General features: G+C 36.0%; 1 protein-coding gene across 3 annotated transcripts in view; it reads left to right on the plus strand.

Moving 5' to 3' along the window:
• Positions 1–16,669, plus strand: part of USP (UDP-sugar pyrophosphorylase) — a 132,135-nt gene that overhangs the window by 1,384 nt on the left and 114,082 nt on the right. The window contains exons 3-12 of one of the 3 annotated variants that reach the window (XM_089828790.1): positions 5,436–5,621; positions 6,054–6,158; positions 6,565–6,681; positions 7,220–7,360; positions 7,652–7,751; positions 15,237–15,364; positions 15,463–15,534; positions 15,769–15,833; positions 16,109–16,169; positions 16,273–16,390. In XM_089828790.1, the coding sequence (XP_089684916.1) occupies positions 5,499–5,621; positions 6,054–6,158; positions 6,565–6,681; positions 7,220–7,360; positions 7,652–7,751; positions 15,237–15,364; positions 15,463–15,534; positions 15,769–15,833; positions 16,109–16,169; positions 16,273–16,390 (1,030 nt within the window). In that variant the 5' untranslated portion in view covers positions 5,436–5,498. Of the gene's footprint in view, positions 1–5,428; positions 5,622–6,053; positions 6,159–6,564; positions 6,682–7,219; positions 7,361–7,651; positions 7,752–15,236; positions 15,365–15,462; positions 15,535–15,768; positions 15,834–16,108; positions 16,170–16,272; positions 16,391–16,669 lie in introns of all 3 variants that reach the window. The other 2 variants (XM_089828789.1, XM_089828788.1) reach the window with 2 other exon arrangements.

The raw sequence follows: 16,669 nt of genomic DNA on the forward strand, positions 1-16,669 counted from the left end.
TTAACAAGAGCATTCTTTATTTTCTTTTAAGTATTTCCAGCGTTCAATAGATAGGCCAGCTTTTTAGTACATGGTTGCATTCATTATTTGGAACATAAAAAAAACAACAGAAAACCAATTAAAAACACAAAAACATAAAAAAAACTACAAAAAAGCAGAAAAAATGAAAATTACCCTATTTCACTGTCAAAGATTTTTTTTTTTTTTTTTTTTTTGGGTCAAACAAGTATCAGCAATTATATCGACTAGAATGGGTATTTGCTAACTAAAAGGATGTCAGTGACATATAATGGTGGCTCACTCATTCATTTGAAAGCCTATCTATTCTAACTATAAGCAATCTAATGAATTTTTCTATGCAATCTAGCACTCTTAAGGACCGATAAATCAAAGTCAATATAGTTGAGAAGTTTTAGGATACTTTCAAGTATGCTGTCATCTACATTTGAAGTAATTTTATAACTAATTGTTGTTATCATGTTGTTGTGAATTAATACTTTGAGGATCTCATCAACATCGCGTGTGGAATCCAAGCAAGGCTTCTCATATAAGGTAATCATTGTCATTTCAGTATTATCATTATTTGTTTGCTTTTGCTTCTTTGAGGGCGCACACGTTTTATCACTCATCATTGCTATTGCAAAGTGAAGAAGGGGTTTGCCAACACAACTATTTTTCTCCCCTTTCAATGTGTGCAAGTTTAGATCTAGAAGTTGACGATAGTGGGAGGATATGAATAGTGTAGATTTAGACAGTATTCAGCATCCAAAGTTTAAGTAAAAAAAAAGGCCTGGGCACCCAATAGTAGTGTCCTAATTTTAGATGAGATATTCTTGAGATCATTCTTGTCACTATCTTCAGCATTAGAGTGCTATAGAGCTCCAACACCCAACACCCTTGTCTACCATAGTTTTCGCCAGTTTTCATATACATTATTTGATATTCCTCTCTCTCTCTCTCTCTCTCTCTCTCTCTATTGCGCCTCTATTTTGAATTTTCAGTATCCTTGTAAACTTCTTTTTGCAATTTATTTTTTTAGTAGTAGTTGAAGAGCTCAAATTTCTAAATCATTTGCATTTGCAAAGTTGATGTCCATTGAATGAACATTGTAGTCCTTGTGTGGTTACTGTTAATGTTGTAGCTTCAGTCGGACTAATTTAACCATGAGATACATTGGTATGATTACTAGTTAATAATTCTGATTAGTAATAATTAGACAATTGATGCATACATACATAGATATAATTATTAAATTATTAATTGTTTACTATGTACTAATCATAAAACAATAAATCAATGAATAGACATCCCATGAAGGTACATGTCTCTTCTTGTCTTAGCCACAAGATAAATGCAAGAAATTGCTGCCTTTGAAAAACACATACTGAACAGGCAGTGCTAATATATTTGCAGCGATCCTCTACACTCAACATGCTATGAGAGCCAGGCTGCAAATGCAGGAAGAAGGAATCAACATGATGTCAATATCCAATTTATGAGAATGAAAATAATCTTCTATATCATTATATGTATAGACACTTGTAAACAGATAAACATTTTTAAATTCAGTGATATTGAATGATTCTGAAATGTTACTGATATTCTATGAGTTGTGTCTAAAGAAATTGAACTATCTGTGTGCTGTGCAGTATAAATTTTATAATCTACATATGTATGCTAGAAACCGTCAGCATTCAATGATAGAAAAGTTTAGTTGAGAAATGTCAGCACTGAAAAATACAGGTGTATGCTGGAGATTACGTATTTCCAGTAAATATTGGACCATCAAAAATAAAACTTATCATCTTAATACCTGAACAAGGGTTTCCATTGGTGGCACAATTTATCTTCAAGCCACAACTCTGAGGTCTGTTGAAACAGCGGCAATAGTTTGAATAAAACCTTTAAAATCGTGTTGAATAGAACAGTAATAAAATGGTTCGAATGATGCTATGAATTAATTTATAGTATGTGAACAATATTCTGGATCGTATTTGTGAAAGAAATTGTTATTTTATGACAACATCTTTGGTCTTCAAAAAGACAGCGATAATATTGCAGCATGATGGTAACTTAAACAGCAATAGGAAATAAAGTATGTAGAGCAGCAAATGTTTTGTATACATAATTAATAATTGAATTTATCAGTTATGAAGTGATAAGGTGCAACCAAAAGTAAGATAGTAATGGACAACTCAGCGACAGGCCCACCCAATTATAGGCTGAGTTTCTGGAGAGTCTATGGGTCACTAGGACTCGGCTAGGGCGATTTGACTCAGAACTCGACAGGACTCTGAGATTCTTGTAGAGTCCAGGAACTATGGTCTATAATCATTAGATGGTATGTCAATGAGTCTAAATCAAGTAAATTTGATGCCCTAACCTCATCTTTCAATTTCTGTTCACTATTTGATCAGCTGACCCTTCTCTTACTTCTTTTCTTCTTTTCAAACATGAAAATGATTTATTTTTCTTCTTTACAATTGTTTTGTGCTGAGATTAGGTTTTGGTATTGTTTAATGTGGTTTGGGTGTCCCTGCGGGTCCAACATCCTTTTTTCTCAAATTAAAAAATGTGTTTCAAAAGTTTCTTGGACCATAGTGGATGGCCAAAAGTCCTTGATACGATGAAAGGACTCCTAGAAGTTCTAAGAATCACTTGGCCATTCCCTTCACCTTGGGAATGTTCCTGTAATTTTGCGTGGATTGAGGATGGATAAGGTATTTCTAAATGCCATCCCCAATTTATGTACCATCCCCGATATGGGAAAGGGGGTAGCAGCATAGATAAACATTTTTGTTTGTTAGATGCTGCCTTAATCATATTGATTTGCTATGAAATCCCCCCTGTGCTGCTGAAGATAATTTGCACACAACTGCCAAAATATAGTTTTCCTGCATCATTCAAGGCATAGATATCGACCAAGCCAAAATCTCAGTTATAAATATTTTAAAGGACCCATAAGGTTCTATTAGTTTGGTCACAACTGTTAGCAACCTAGTGGAGTTACCATTTGGAATCAGTGAATGTTACCTTGTCACCTTGACCTTGCTCATGATCATTTATGAAACAAATAGTATTTGGGCATATGACATGACACATGACTGAAAAGAAAAAAGCCAACGACCTTATTTTCTTGAGGACGAGGAATTTCTAGAGGGGCAAACCTTTGTTGAAAGTCACACACCATGACTTTGTGGTTTGGACATGTCAACCCCTTACATTCCACAAGATGCAATTCTTGGGACAACAGGGTCTAAGGACATTTATGTGTAGTCCAAACAGCTTTTCCAAAATTTCAATGCTTTTTCTATTACCACTATTTAAATTTCTTATTTCAAGAAATTAAAAGATTAACCAACTGTTTTGTAGCTATGATAAATTATCACCATCTTTAGTGTTTTCCTTGTTTAGTAATGTTTAGTTTGGTACATTTTGTTTCAGTTATCAATATTTTAAAGGACCCATAAGGCACTATTAGTCAGGTCACAAGTGTTAGTAACCTAGTGGAGTTACCATTTGGCATCAATGAATGTTACCTTGTCACCTTGACCTTGCTCATGATCATTTCTGAAATAAATAGTATTTGGGCATATGATGACACATGACTGAAAAGAAAAATGCAACAACCTTATTTTCTTGAAGATGAAGAATTTCTAGAGGGGCAAATCTTGTAAAGTCACACACAGTGACTTTGTGGTTTGGGCATGTCAACCCCTTACATTCCACGAGATGCGATTCTCGGGACAAGAGGGTCTAGTGCTGTTTTTCTGCATCATTCAAGGTATAGATATCGACAAAGCCGAAGGCTCAGTTATCAATATTTTAAAGGACCCATAAGGCTCTATTAGTCAGGTCACAAGTGTTAGCAACTTAGTGGAGTTACCATTTGGTATCAATAAATGTTACCTTGTCACCTTGACCTTGCTCATGATCATTTCTGAAACAAATAGTATTTGGGCATATGACATGACACATGACTGAAAAGAAAAAAGACAACAACCTTATTTTCTTGAAAACGAAGAATTTCTGGGGGGGCAAGTCTTTGTTGAAAGTCACACACCATGACTTTGTGGTTTGGACATGTCAGCCCCTTACATTCCACGAGATGCAATTCTCGGGACAAGAGGGTCTAAGGACATTTCTGTGTAGTCCAAACAGCTTTTCCAAAATTTCAATGCTTTTTCTATTACCACAATATTTAAATTTCTTATTTCAAGAAATTAAAAGATTAGCCAACTGCTTTATAGCTATAATAAATTAATAAATTATCATTGTCTTCAGTGTTTTCCTTGTTTAGTAATGTTTAGCTGGTACATTTTGGCTCAGGTTTAATTTTAGAAATGCATTTATCATCATCAGGGGCTTGCAAGTTTGTGCTCTCAGAACTACTTAATGGTGAAACAGATTTTAAGGCATGGACATCAAAATGCTAAAAACTCAGTTATTGATATTTTAAAGGACCCATAAGGCTCTATTAGCCAGGTCACAAGTGTTAGCAACCTTTTGGAGTTACCATTTGGCATCAATGAATGTTAGCTTGTCACTTTGACCTTGCTCATGATCATTTCTGAAACAAATAATATTTGGGCATATGACATGACCCGTCTGAAAAGGAAAAAGCCAACAACCTTATTTCCTTGAAGAAGAAGAATGAGGGGCAAATCTTTGTTGAAAATTGAAAGTCACACACCATGACTTTGTGGTTTGGGCATGTCAACCCCTTACATCCCACGAGATGCGATTCTTGGGACAAGAGGTATAGTGCTGTTTTTCTGCATCATTCAAGGCATAGATATCGACGAGGCCAAAAGCTCAGTTATCAATATTTTAAAGGACCAATAAGGTTCTATTAGTCAGGTCACAACTGTTAGCAACCTAGTGGAGTTACCATTTGGCATCAATGAATGTTACCTTGTCACCTTGACCTTGCTCATGGTCATTTCTGAAACAAATAGTATTTGGGCATATGACATGACACATGACTGAAAAGGAAAATGCCAATGACCTTATTTTCTTGAAGACGAAAAATTTCTAGAGGGGCAAATCTTTGTTGAAAGTCACACACCATGACTTTGTGGTTTGGACATGTCAACCCCTTACATTCCACGAGATGCAATTCTCGGGACAAGAGGGTCTAAGGACATTTCTGTGTAGTCCAACTGGCTTTTCCAAAATTTCAATGCTTTTTCTATTACCACAATATTTAAATTTCTTATTTCTAGAAATTAAAAGAGTAGCCAACTGCTTTGTAGCTATAATAAATTATCACTGTCTTTAGTGTTTTCCCTGTTTAGTAATGTTTGGTACGTTTTGGCTCAGGTTTAACTTTAGGAATGCATTGATCATCATCAGGGGCATGCAAGTTTGTGCTATCAGAACTACTTAATGGTGAAACTGATTTTCTGTTTCTCCATTCAATACACAGGTTTCAGCTGCATGCAGGAGTCTCTTTCTATCATAATTTATATTGATCTAGAGTTTGGAGCGTAGAGAGAATGTCGTCTGTGGAGAAAAGTACTCAACATATTTCCTCCTTACACATTGAAGATGTGATCGAGTCCCAGAGTTGGGCTGTACCTCCTCTTACAAAGAATTTGGGGCTGTTGTCTGCAAATCAGGTGATCCACTTTTCAAAAATCAAATTAGACTACAAATATCTTGATGGATGTTCAAAATTATAGTTTATGAAGCAGCTAGAATTTGTAGCGAAAATGCTTTATGAACACTTGTAAATGGTTCAATGTGAATGGATGCCCTGCAAATTGCAGTTATGATTATACAAAAATAGAAAACTCAATATTTCTTGAAAATAATGAAATATATGAATTAGGGATGTATTCCATGAATCCAATGTATTACAAAAATGAATAGATTAATGCAAATGCATAATTGTGGACTCTTTCTTCCATTGCTAACTTATTTTGTGTGTATAGCATGAAATGGTTGCAAATGAGTATTTTAAATGGACTATGAGTAGGAAGGTTGGTCATATAGGGGTTAGTTTGTTTGTTCTTTTTAAGACCGATGTTATGCCATAATTTGTCTACTAGATAAAGCTTGCAAAAATGTTGATGGAAGAGCAACAAGAACATCTCTTTGCTCATTGGCCTGAACCAGGTTCAGAAGATGAAAAGAAAAAGTGCTTCTTTGACCAGGTACATATTATCATATGCATTTTCTTGTAATCCACAATTTTTTATTTAGCACATTACTTTACTAGCATTTACATTTTTTTTGCTTCTATTAACAGTTCATAACATTCGTTATAAATTATGGAGTCACTACAGATTCCACACTCAGTTTTTTCTTCTTTGTTTCCTCTTTTTCTGTATTAGATGCTGCTGGTTCATTTGATGGTACTATCATCAATATCATTGATCTTTTCTTCTATTTTTTAAATTTACACAGGATTATTCCTGTTTTTTTCTTTCAAATAAATCGTACATTTAGTGTTTAGTTAGATAATGGCTGGAACTAGAAACAATTATAATCCTTTATGTACTATTTAGAGAAATTTTCAAGTCATTTCAACTAAACAATTTATGCATACATGTTGGACAGGTTGAAAAGCTTGATGCTAGTTACCCGGGGGGATTGCGTGCATACATTCATAATGCCAGACAACTCTTGGCAGATTCAAAAGCTGGGAAAAATCCATTTGATGGATTTACCCCTAGTGTAAGTGAATATAGTTTACTTGGAAATAAAATTAGTAAAAACTTTCCCTTGTTTTTTTAGCGGAAGAGATGTTGCATTCATAGATAATTTTTCTGTAAAATATGTAAAAGTTGTTGAGAGAAATGCAAAAGGTCATTACCAGAACATTTTTCCATGGATTAGAAACAATGTTATTTAAATTGTCAAGTCAAATGAATTCTTTCAGTAGGACAAATACTAATGTGCATGGGCATAACAATGGAATGCACAGATCTTTTTGTCTTGAATATTCCAGTATGCTATTACAGTATTACCCACTATGAATGGTCAAAGTCTTCTGAGGGGTTCGTTTTCTTATTCAAAAATGCTCTCTTCCACTTATTTGCCTGGCACCGTCTTAATTGGGAGAAAAGAATTCCATGCTAACATACCCTTGAAACAATTTCATCGTCTGTCTTGCTATTCTTATTTGCGAATTGATGCCTCATTTTAATCCTATATTTGCATGCTTATATCATCTTTTGTGACGAGAAGTTCTATTTGACATTATTGTTAACAGGTACCAGCTGGGGAGGTTTTGTCATATGGTGAAGATGACTTTGTCAAATTTGAGGAATCTGGGGTCAGTGAAGCATGCTATGCAGTATTTGTGCTTGTAGCAGGTGGACTAGGTGAACGCCTTGGTTACAGCGGAATCAAAGTAATCCCTTATGCTATTCTGAGTCATTTTCATGTAAATCACATTGAATCAATCTGGTCAGACACCTTGTATTAATATAACATGTTTATTTGTGAAGCCTTTCATTTTGAATCCTAAGGGAAAATACAATTTGAAACTATATACTGACACTGTCAACTATTATTTATACAGTTTTTTCATTGCCATCTAAAGTACCCGTGTTCTGTTTCTAGTTATAAATGTTTTGATTACAAGAATATATCAATTGTCACTCATTATAGAATCCTTTCCTACATGGTTGGTGTACTACAGTTGGCACTGCCCTCTGAAACAACTACTGGAACTTGTTTCCTGCAACTCTATATAGAGAGCATACTGGCTCTACAGGAAGCCAGATACAAAAAAAACAAAGGTACTAGCCCTTTTTTCCATTGATTTCTGAAGATGTCAGTTTAGTTAAGTTTAATACTAATATATTCTGGCCTTTGAGTTTTCTAGTATCCATGGGACCACCTGTGGTAAGTGATTGGCATCTGAAAAATATTAGAAATAACTTGAGACTTCCATCCTCCAAGAAAGCCGCGTCTCCCATAGGGGGATGTTACCGAGACTTGGGGATTTAGGGAAACATTCACCCACAGAACCACCACCCCTACCACCTGCATCGGGGATGCCACTAGTTCATTTGCTATATGGCACATGCGATTACATACTAATGGCAAAATTTAACTTCAGAAAACTTAGTTTGCCTTTCACGAGGCACTCATAGAGCTTTTATATTGCAGATTTTTCTTTGAAGGTTTCAATTCACCTCAATTTGTATATCAGTGCCACCCTCCACTATTGTTCCGCCACTGCCCCCCTGCTGTCCCAAAACTTAGGCCTTAAGTCCCCGCATCCTTCCATCTGTAAACATTGTGGAACTATGGAAAAAATTGATATAAGTTTTGAACGTAACAGTTGTATGAATCAAATCACAGTTTTTAACAGGTTTACAACATCACAAAATTACTTAATAAGTTAGGCTCTAAGTTTTAGTGGCATCACACATCCTTATGGATTGCTTTTAAGTTTTAACATTGATCTGCCTCAAAGTAACAAGAATCGGAATCGGATCGGAATCGGCAAGGCCGAATCAAATCGTGAATCGGCCATGAATCGGAATCGAATCGGCTATGAATCGGAAAATTAAAAAAACCCTTGAAATTTAGTGAGTAACTTATTTCATAAACCCTTTATCGCTGATTCGATTCACCGATTCACAAAAAATCGTTTGGCTTGAATCGAATCGCCAAATCGCGTGAATCGCATGAATCGCCGTGATTCTTGGAACTATGATCTGCCTATTCTATAGTTTCCAGGCTCTACCGTTTCGTGTTATTTTTTCTCTTCCAATGTTCTTGCATTGCTACAAGTCTTAGATGTTCAGTTTTGCAACTGTTTTAATTTTAAAAAATACAATTACATAAATATACGATGAACTTCTTGTGAGATTTTCACACCATCGCCCCAAAACTTTTGGGGACCTCCTTTTTTCAGTTGCCTTAGCAAATTTTTTGGAATTGTCCAAGAGTTTTCGATTTCAAAATTTTACACCTTGGACGCCTTCGGGCCAGGAGGGGATTTGATTTGTTTTTTCACTCAGTGCTATCTTGATTTTCTGGAGTGTGCAATTTTGTCCTTAGGCCAAACAAGTTCCAAAAACAACATTTTTTTGATGGTTAAAACGATATTTGGCAGGATAGATTTGCAAATTTTGGACTTAGATGGATTTTTGAAAATTTGAAATAATTTTATAAGCTTGAACATTTTCAAAATGAATTTGTTAGATTTAGTCATTTCAGAGAATCTTGATATTTTTTTGGTCAAAAAGATTTTTTATATATAGTGAAATTGAAATTGGGAAATCGATTTTGACTGCTAGGAAAAGGATTTATTTTGTTAAAAAATTAAAATTTCATATTGCAAAATTGAAATTGGATTAAATTGCAAAATCTCATTAATTTGGTTAAAATTTTGCCTAGAAGATTTTAGAAATGTTAAGGAGAATTGGTAAATTGAAATTGAAAATTGATTTTAGTTTACTAGATTCGATTTTAATGATATTTTAATTGCCAAAACATAATTAAATGAAAATTTTGACATCTCCTAGGCTTACCTTGTTTCTATTTTGCAATTTTTGATCAAAACTGGCAATTAAATGGGTCAATTTCACTGTGGGCTAAGTAATTTTAATGTTGCATTTAAATCTGGGCCATTAATTAAGGGGCTAATTTAATTTTGTTTTTTCTTCTAGTAAGGTCGGCCTACTTGGATAGACAAAAAGTGTTGTATAAAAGGGGCTTTCCCTCCTTTTATTTTCTCATTCCTTCTTCCTGCACCTCCTTGAATGTGCGATTTTCTTCAAAGGGAGGCAAATTTCAAGCTTGGGCAATTTTTTGGGACAGATTTTTCCATTTCTTGGCGGCATTTTTTCTCTTTGCTTGGGTGATTTTGAAGCAGATTTGATTTTTTCCAGATTGGGCGATTTTTTTGAAGTCTGATTTCTCCATCTTTGGCTGCGATTTTTCTTCCTCAGCTATGGCGATTTTATTTGGTGAAAGGACAATGTGATTCAAAGTCTGGTTTTTAGTGAGTATGGGCGATTTCAAGGAAGTTGAAATTCTGATTTTTGCTAGGGCATCATTATTTGCAAGGAGGCTTGAAATTTCCGAGATCTGATCCAAATTTGAAGAGGGCTCGGTTATTGGTAAAGGCAGATTTAAGGTAAAATTCTATTCATTTTTTGAGGTGAAGATTGGTTTTAAGGGCAGATTCTATTCCTTGTTTTTTTTTTGGTTCGTTTTCCTTATTTTCTTCTTGCATTCATCATCCACCATTTCATCATTCCATTAATAGGCTGAAGTTAGGATATATAAGTGTGGATTTCATGATAGGACACTTGGAGAGGCAAAAATAAGCTAGACCACCGTAGGATTGAAGTTGGGAGATATAAGTGTAGTCCATCCTAAGGTAATGAAGAGGTAGAAATAAGTGGTAGTCCCGCCCTTAGGTTGGAGTTTAGAGATTGATAAGTGTAGAGATAGGACTTGGAGAGGTAGAAATACGTTAGATTCCATCGATAGAAAGAAGGTTGGAGATTGATAAGTGTAGTCCATATCATTTAGAATGAAGGGGTAGAAATAAGTGTTTAGGATGGTAGATGTTAGTGCAAGCAAGAACCCAAACGGAACGAATACCAAAAAAGACAAGGAAGACATGATGCCTAAGACCACCCTCTTTTCGAAAGCGAGGCAAATAAGTGATACCAATATCGGTACAGTGAACATGGTACAATTGAAGGACAGATTGAAGGAAGGACAATCACCCATGGCAAAGAAGATCTACAAGAGCGGAATTGTACACACGGTGACTTTCCCTCCTACCTTGCCTTGTCCGGAATTGGTAATGGAATGTGCATCCCGGTTTGATATTGTTATTAATTCCATCATTTTTAATAAAGGGAAGAGAGCGTTAGCCAACATCAGCGGACAAGTGGTCGAAGAAGTATTTAATATTCCTCTGTATAAAAGCATGACAGTGGCAATGATGGATAAGGCGACCAAGTTATTTCAGGATAATTAGGAGGCTTACTTCATTCATTTAAAGCAAAATTGGTTAGATGAAGGCAAGAAGGGAGTTACCAAGTCATCAAAGCTCACCAAGTCAGATTTCAAGCCGAAGTATGGTGATCTCATTGTGCTTCTCAACTGAATCATTGGCGTGGCCCAAGGTATGCAATTCGAGAATTGGATGTATTATTTTATTGATGAAATTGAAAATGGAAAGAGAAAATTCGATTGGGCTAGAATTATAAGTGAAAATTTAGAGTTGCAACTTAGGACAGTGCAAAAGCAAAAGCAATTCTATATGGGGTCCTATGTTTTTTATCTGATTGCGAGACTATATGAAAATCCTGGACTTAAGGCCTTAGGAGTGATTGGCAATGGACCGAGGCAATGTTTGGTCCATGAGTACTATCCACAGCTTCATTTGCACAACACCAAAGATTATAAGATGCTTTATGATGCCTTTGCCATGAAAATGGTAAGGATATTACAACAAACACCTGTTAAGAGGCTCTCATCGGAAGCGGAAGCAAAAGTTAAAAAGTATGGGAGTTGGTTCATCCAATTTCCGCAATTTACATATATCAGAGTAGCAGGAAGTATAGTTTGTCCCAAGAGACTTCCAAGGTACCCACTCGACAGGGTAGTTTTGATGGAGTTGGCTAGGCAACTTGAACATTATGACAAAATAGTGAAACTTAAAGGTGAGACATGGATTACCTTCTCATTTGGAATAGGCAATGATACTTGCCCCAATCCTGTCGCTTTTGCAGCTGCAGAGAAAGAATTAGAATGGTATCATCTAGGATGGTATAGAGCAAGATAGGGATTCGATCCTAATGGTTTTATTAAGGCATCTTGCTAAAACACATTCAAACATATTCCTACTATAGAAGATTTTTGGGCCAATGCACAAGATGACTTTCATGTGAGGAAGCTAGCTTTCTCGGTGGGCATGATGAGGGCAATCAGATGGAGAGGCCTTGATATTCCCGATCAATTGGAAGATGACGAAAATGTGCTAAGAGAAGATTATGATACAGTGGATGGAAAAAAATTGGGTCTAGTGGGTTGGGATGATAATTAGGATCCTTCCTTAGAGGCAGTTACAAGGACAGTTGATCTACACACCAAGTCATGGTACAATGAGAAGTTAAGGCAATTACAAAGGCAAAAGGTATGCCTTACTTATGAGAAGATGAAACCACAGGAAGGTCCAGCAGAGTCAATCAGACAGAAAGATGAAGGTAGTAGTTAACAACAAAGAGTAGTTAAGATCAAGAAGAGAAGTTTGGAGGTTGAGAGAAGTAAAGAACATCAAGAGCCTCCAACAAAGAAACAAAATGCTACACCGTCAAGGGAGAGCATAATTGAGGCTAGAGGTCAAGAGGATAATGCAAGTGGACAAGGGGCCGCGGTAGAGGTGAGCTTTGATTTGGAATCAAGTGGTTACAGCAACAGTACTGAGTACTTTCCTCTCTCGGAGAACCAACATGGAGATGATGTGACAGTCACTAGTGAAGAAGAGGATAGGCCAATTGATATTGAGGAAGTAAGCCAGGCACTTGGGGCTATTGGTGATGCTTTGCTAGTCGAACCGAATCTATATTTGGGGAGATGCATTGCACCGATATGGTTAAGGCAAATGCTTATGCCAAGAGGCAAGGTGGTGACTGTCCGAATAGTTGAAGATATCCAAGGGTTAGTGGAAAAGGATGATAGCGAGAAACAAAAACAAATTGCAAGAACGATGGCAAGGGTAATCAAGAGTGACAATGATGGTTACCGAAAAGTTCAGATTGCTATACCAAAGGTTAGCAAGGTAGTGGATGAGATTGTAGCTTAGGAGTATGAGATAGTAGAGCATAACTTGGGAAGAGTCACGGATGACATGGAATGCGAGGAGATTTAGGAAGGCATGGTTCTAATTAAAGAAAGGTTGAGGAAGGCAAACGAGAGGATTGTGAAGTTGGAGGCCGAAAACAAGTATTGGAAAGATTGCCGGCCTATCCAATAGTTGCATGAGGCAGCCCTTCCTCAAGACAACAAGAGCAATATAGAAGAGGTATCGACTTAGCTGCGCGAAGTCAAGGATTGGATCCATGATATAATTCAAGATGGGCGAAATTTCTTGCCTTCCTTTATCTCAACATTCGGGTCATTGGTGGCTATTAGAGACAAATTTAGAGCATTTGAAGGGGAGTGGAAGGATTTTCTTCTAGTCAAGGATTTTTCCATTCCTAGGCTACATGCATTTATTGGGTTGCCGAAGAGATATTTGGAGAGAGCCAAGTTGGCAGATGAAGGAGGAATGAGTATGGTGGAGTCTTGGTTTGTTGCCTTGACCATCAGATTGAGGATACTTGAAGAGATATGGAATGAGATTGCACAACACAACCCAAGCGTTGACACTTCCATTTCAACCATGATGAGCAATGTTGGGGCTGCACTTGATTTTGAAGATATCAAAGAGGAGAACGTCAATGAGACAGAATTTGGATCAAGATTGGATGAGTTAGGGAAGGTTGCCATCAAGAAGAAACATTTGGGCACCCTTGCTTCCCTCAATGCCTTTATCGGATATGTGAAAGAATATGAGAAGGATCATGAGAAGACACTACAAGTAGCGAGCAACATGATGAATTCAGCTGAGCTCAAAATAAAGCACACGTTTTGCCCTCCCATGAAGGAAGTCAACGAAAGGCTAGCCAAGTTCATTGCCTTGGCTAAAAAGATGAAAGAAAAGGGTAGAATTATATTAGAAGATCATTTGATGTAAGCCCAAATGGCAAATTCTCCTTCTTCTTGGGTAGGATAGGTGTCTAATTCTGATTGACTACCATTTTGGTGCCTTCCTATCGGTTGCCACTTTTCATTTTTTTTCATTGGTCCATTGATGAGGTGGCATCTTCTCATTGGCCAATGGGGTGGCAACCCTAATTAGGGTTTTTGGGATTCAATGTGGATTGTTGATTTTGACTCTTAATCTCTACCGTTGGTTGTAATTTTGGCCCCTATATAAAGCCATTTACTCTCATTTGTAAAGGGTTGAAGAAAATTGTTGCTTAAGATAATACCAAAATTGCTTCTCTTTATCATTGTTGTGACTTGCATGGTGATTAAGAACACTTGGTGTTGTTGCATGGTTTGTACTTCCAATAGTTAGAGTTAGATTTCATTGAAGTTGTTAAAGTAGATTTTATTCCAAGAAGGTTGTTAAGTAAGAGTAAGAGTAGATGGATAGTTGTATGGTGATATTAGTAGATGTTTGATAGGGATCTATAAACTAGGCCACTAACATCCTAGCGACTGGTTAGGAAGTCTTGCGTGGTAATTTGGTCTTTTTTCCTTGAATCATTGCATCTATGGAGGTAGAGCCGCTGGTAAGTTTTCATCAGATTTGATCCCCGTCCATTTGCTAATCTTTCCATTCATAGGAGTAGGAGTAGAGCAACAAGTAGTTTAGTAGTCGGAGTTCAATCGAGAAGGAAGTTAGGAGAAGCATCATTGGCAGATACACCCTCCATCATCATCACCATCAATATCATTTGGCACTCATATACTTCACCAAGCCAGACATCATCATCATCATACCAAAAGTCTAAGTTATCCTTGAATGAACAACGTAAAGCCACCTACGTGATTAACTAGTAAATCGCATTAATATAACTGAGTTAGTATCCATAGGTGTAAGGAACATTGGAGTTTTTCTCATGCCTTCATGAGTATTTACTTTTCAAGAGAGGGATTGAGTGTTTGATATTCCATATCAAGTATCCAATTGCTATATGTTATAGTGGTACAAAACTGACATCAACAGAACTGCTGTTAGATTTTCATAAGTTTTATTAGTAAGATATATATTTTAAGGAGAATTGTACCCCCACTATTAAGCTTTCTTTTTTAGTTTAGTTGCTGTCATCTGCAGTTGCATATTATGTCATCTTCCAGATCGTTTCCATCCAATTGGCAATTTTATTTAGTTTGTCTTATAATAACTCTGTTGATAAATTTTATGGCTGGAAATATTCTTTATTCCAGGTTATTCTTATTTAATATTGTACAAAATCACAAACGAATGCGTGTCGTGGAAATTATGCTAAGTTGATCTAGTAGTCAATCTCAAATAGACCTAGCACACTCATGTGTCATACATGTCACAATCTTGTCCATGGCTCTTTTGAGTAAAATGTTAGAAAAAACTTTAGATATTTTTGTATTGTAAATGATATAAATTGAGCCACAATTTTTCTAGATAAAATGGTAAATTGACTTTTTGTTCTCTGTAGGAAACATCAATTTGCTAATTCCCTTCGTCATAATGACATCGGATGATACTCATAGACGAACTCAAGAGCTTCTTGAATCAAATGCATATTTTGGGATGAAGTCTGATCAAGTCCACCTTCTGAAGCAGGTTTCTCTTGCCATCATATAATACTCAAATTTATGCTCAGAACTGTGATCATCACAAACTTTTAAATAAAAACTGGTTTTAACTTCTTTTTTTGACAGGAGAAGGTGGCCTGCTTACAGGACAATGATGCTCGAGTGGCTCTGGATCCTTCAGACAAATACAAAATTCAGGTCTGTGGTCTCTCTGAATCTCACAAGAGTAGAAGGCATTTCAGGATGAATTATTGAGGAAGTATTTTTTTCATATGTACATTTTGGGAGCAAAAATTGTAAGTTAGGCACAGCTTATGTTTTTTCACAAAGAATAAAAAACAAGGATATACTTCTAAGTAGAAATTGGACTTTGAACTATACTAATTTATACCAAGTTTTATATTAATAGATTGTTTTTGTTTCTTTTTGTAGACAAAACCGCATGGTCATGGAGATGTACATGCAATGCTTTATTCCAGTGGGCTTCTGGACCAATGGTATGTTTGCTAGATAGTATGATATTGATCCATGCATCATATACAAATTGCAAAATTTCAGCAAAAGAAAATTGTAAGAGGATATATAACTTCTTCATAATGAGTTATAATTTGTAACATAATTTTTGTTAGTGATAGAAGTTCATCATATTTGGTAAGGGGAATTACAGTGAGAAAAAATGCTATATGCATATTTTACTATCCAGAAATTATGTTTCTCCTTTATCTTTCTTAGCATACACATCCTAACTCTTGTGTGTTTCGAAATTCTGCAGGCAAAGCGCAGGCCGGAAATGGGTTTTGTTTTTCCAAGACACAAATGGATTACTGTTTAAGGTAGGGAATGTGTTAGATAATATGGCATCATTTTTATTTTAAGATGATAAAGTTAATCTGTTTGAATGAAGCCTTTTCACATTTATGCATTTCTTGCTCACAGGGAATACCAGCAGCCCTAGGTGTCAGTGCCATAAAGGATTTTGATGTTAATTCACTGGCAGTTCCTCGTAAAGCTAAAGAGGCAATTGGGGGCATTGCTCAACTTACTCATAGTGATGGTAAATTAATTCCAGACCTACTGCATGTAGTGTGTGTGTGTGTCTCTCTCTCTCTCTCTCTCTCTCTATATATATATATATATATATATATTGAACTTATGATTTTAGCCTTCATTTTAAAATTTAAATAGTTTAATGAGGAAAGCATATTTATGATTCATATGTTAAAAAAATTAAATACTTTCTTTTTGGAAAATTATTCATGTTAGTGGAGTCTGAATATTGCTAGACTTTGGTATGCTATTATAAATGCCATTTCTCTTCCATAGGATGCCAATG

Source organism: Cupressus sempervirens, chromosome 5, assembly GCF_028749045.1.
Source record: "Cupressus sempervirens isolate cs-2001-9-10 chromosome 5, ASM2874904v1, whole genome shotgun sequence".
NCBI classification, from domain to species: domain Eukaryota; kingdom Viridiplantae; phylum Streptophyta; class Pinopsida; order Cupressales; family Cupressaceae; genus Cupressus; species Cupressus sempervirens.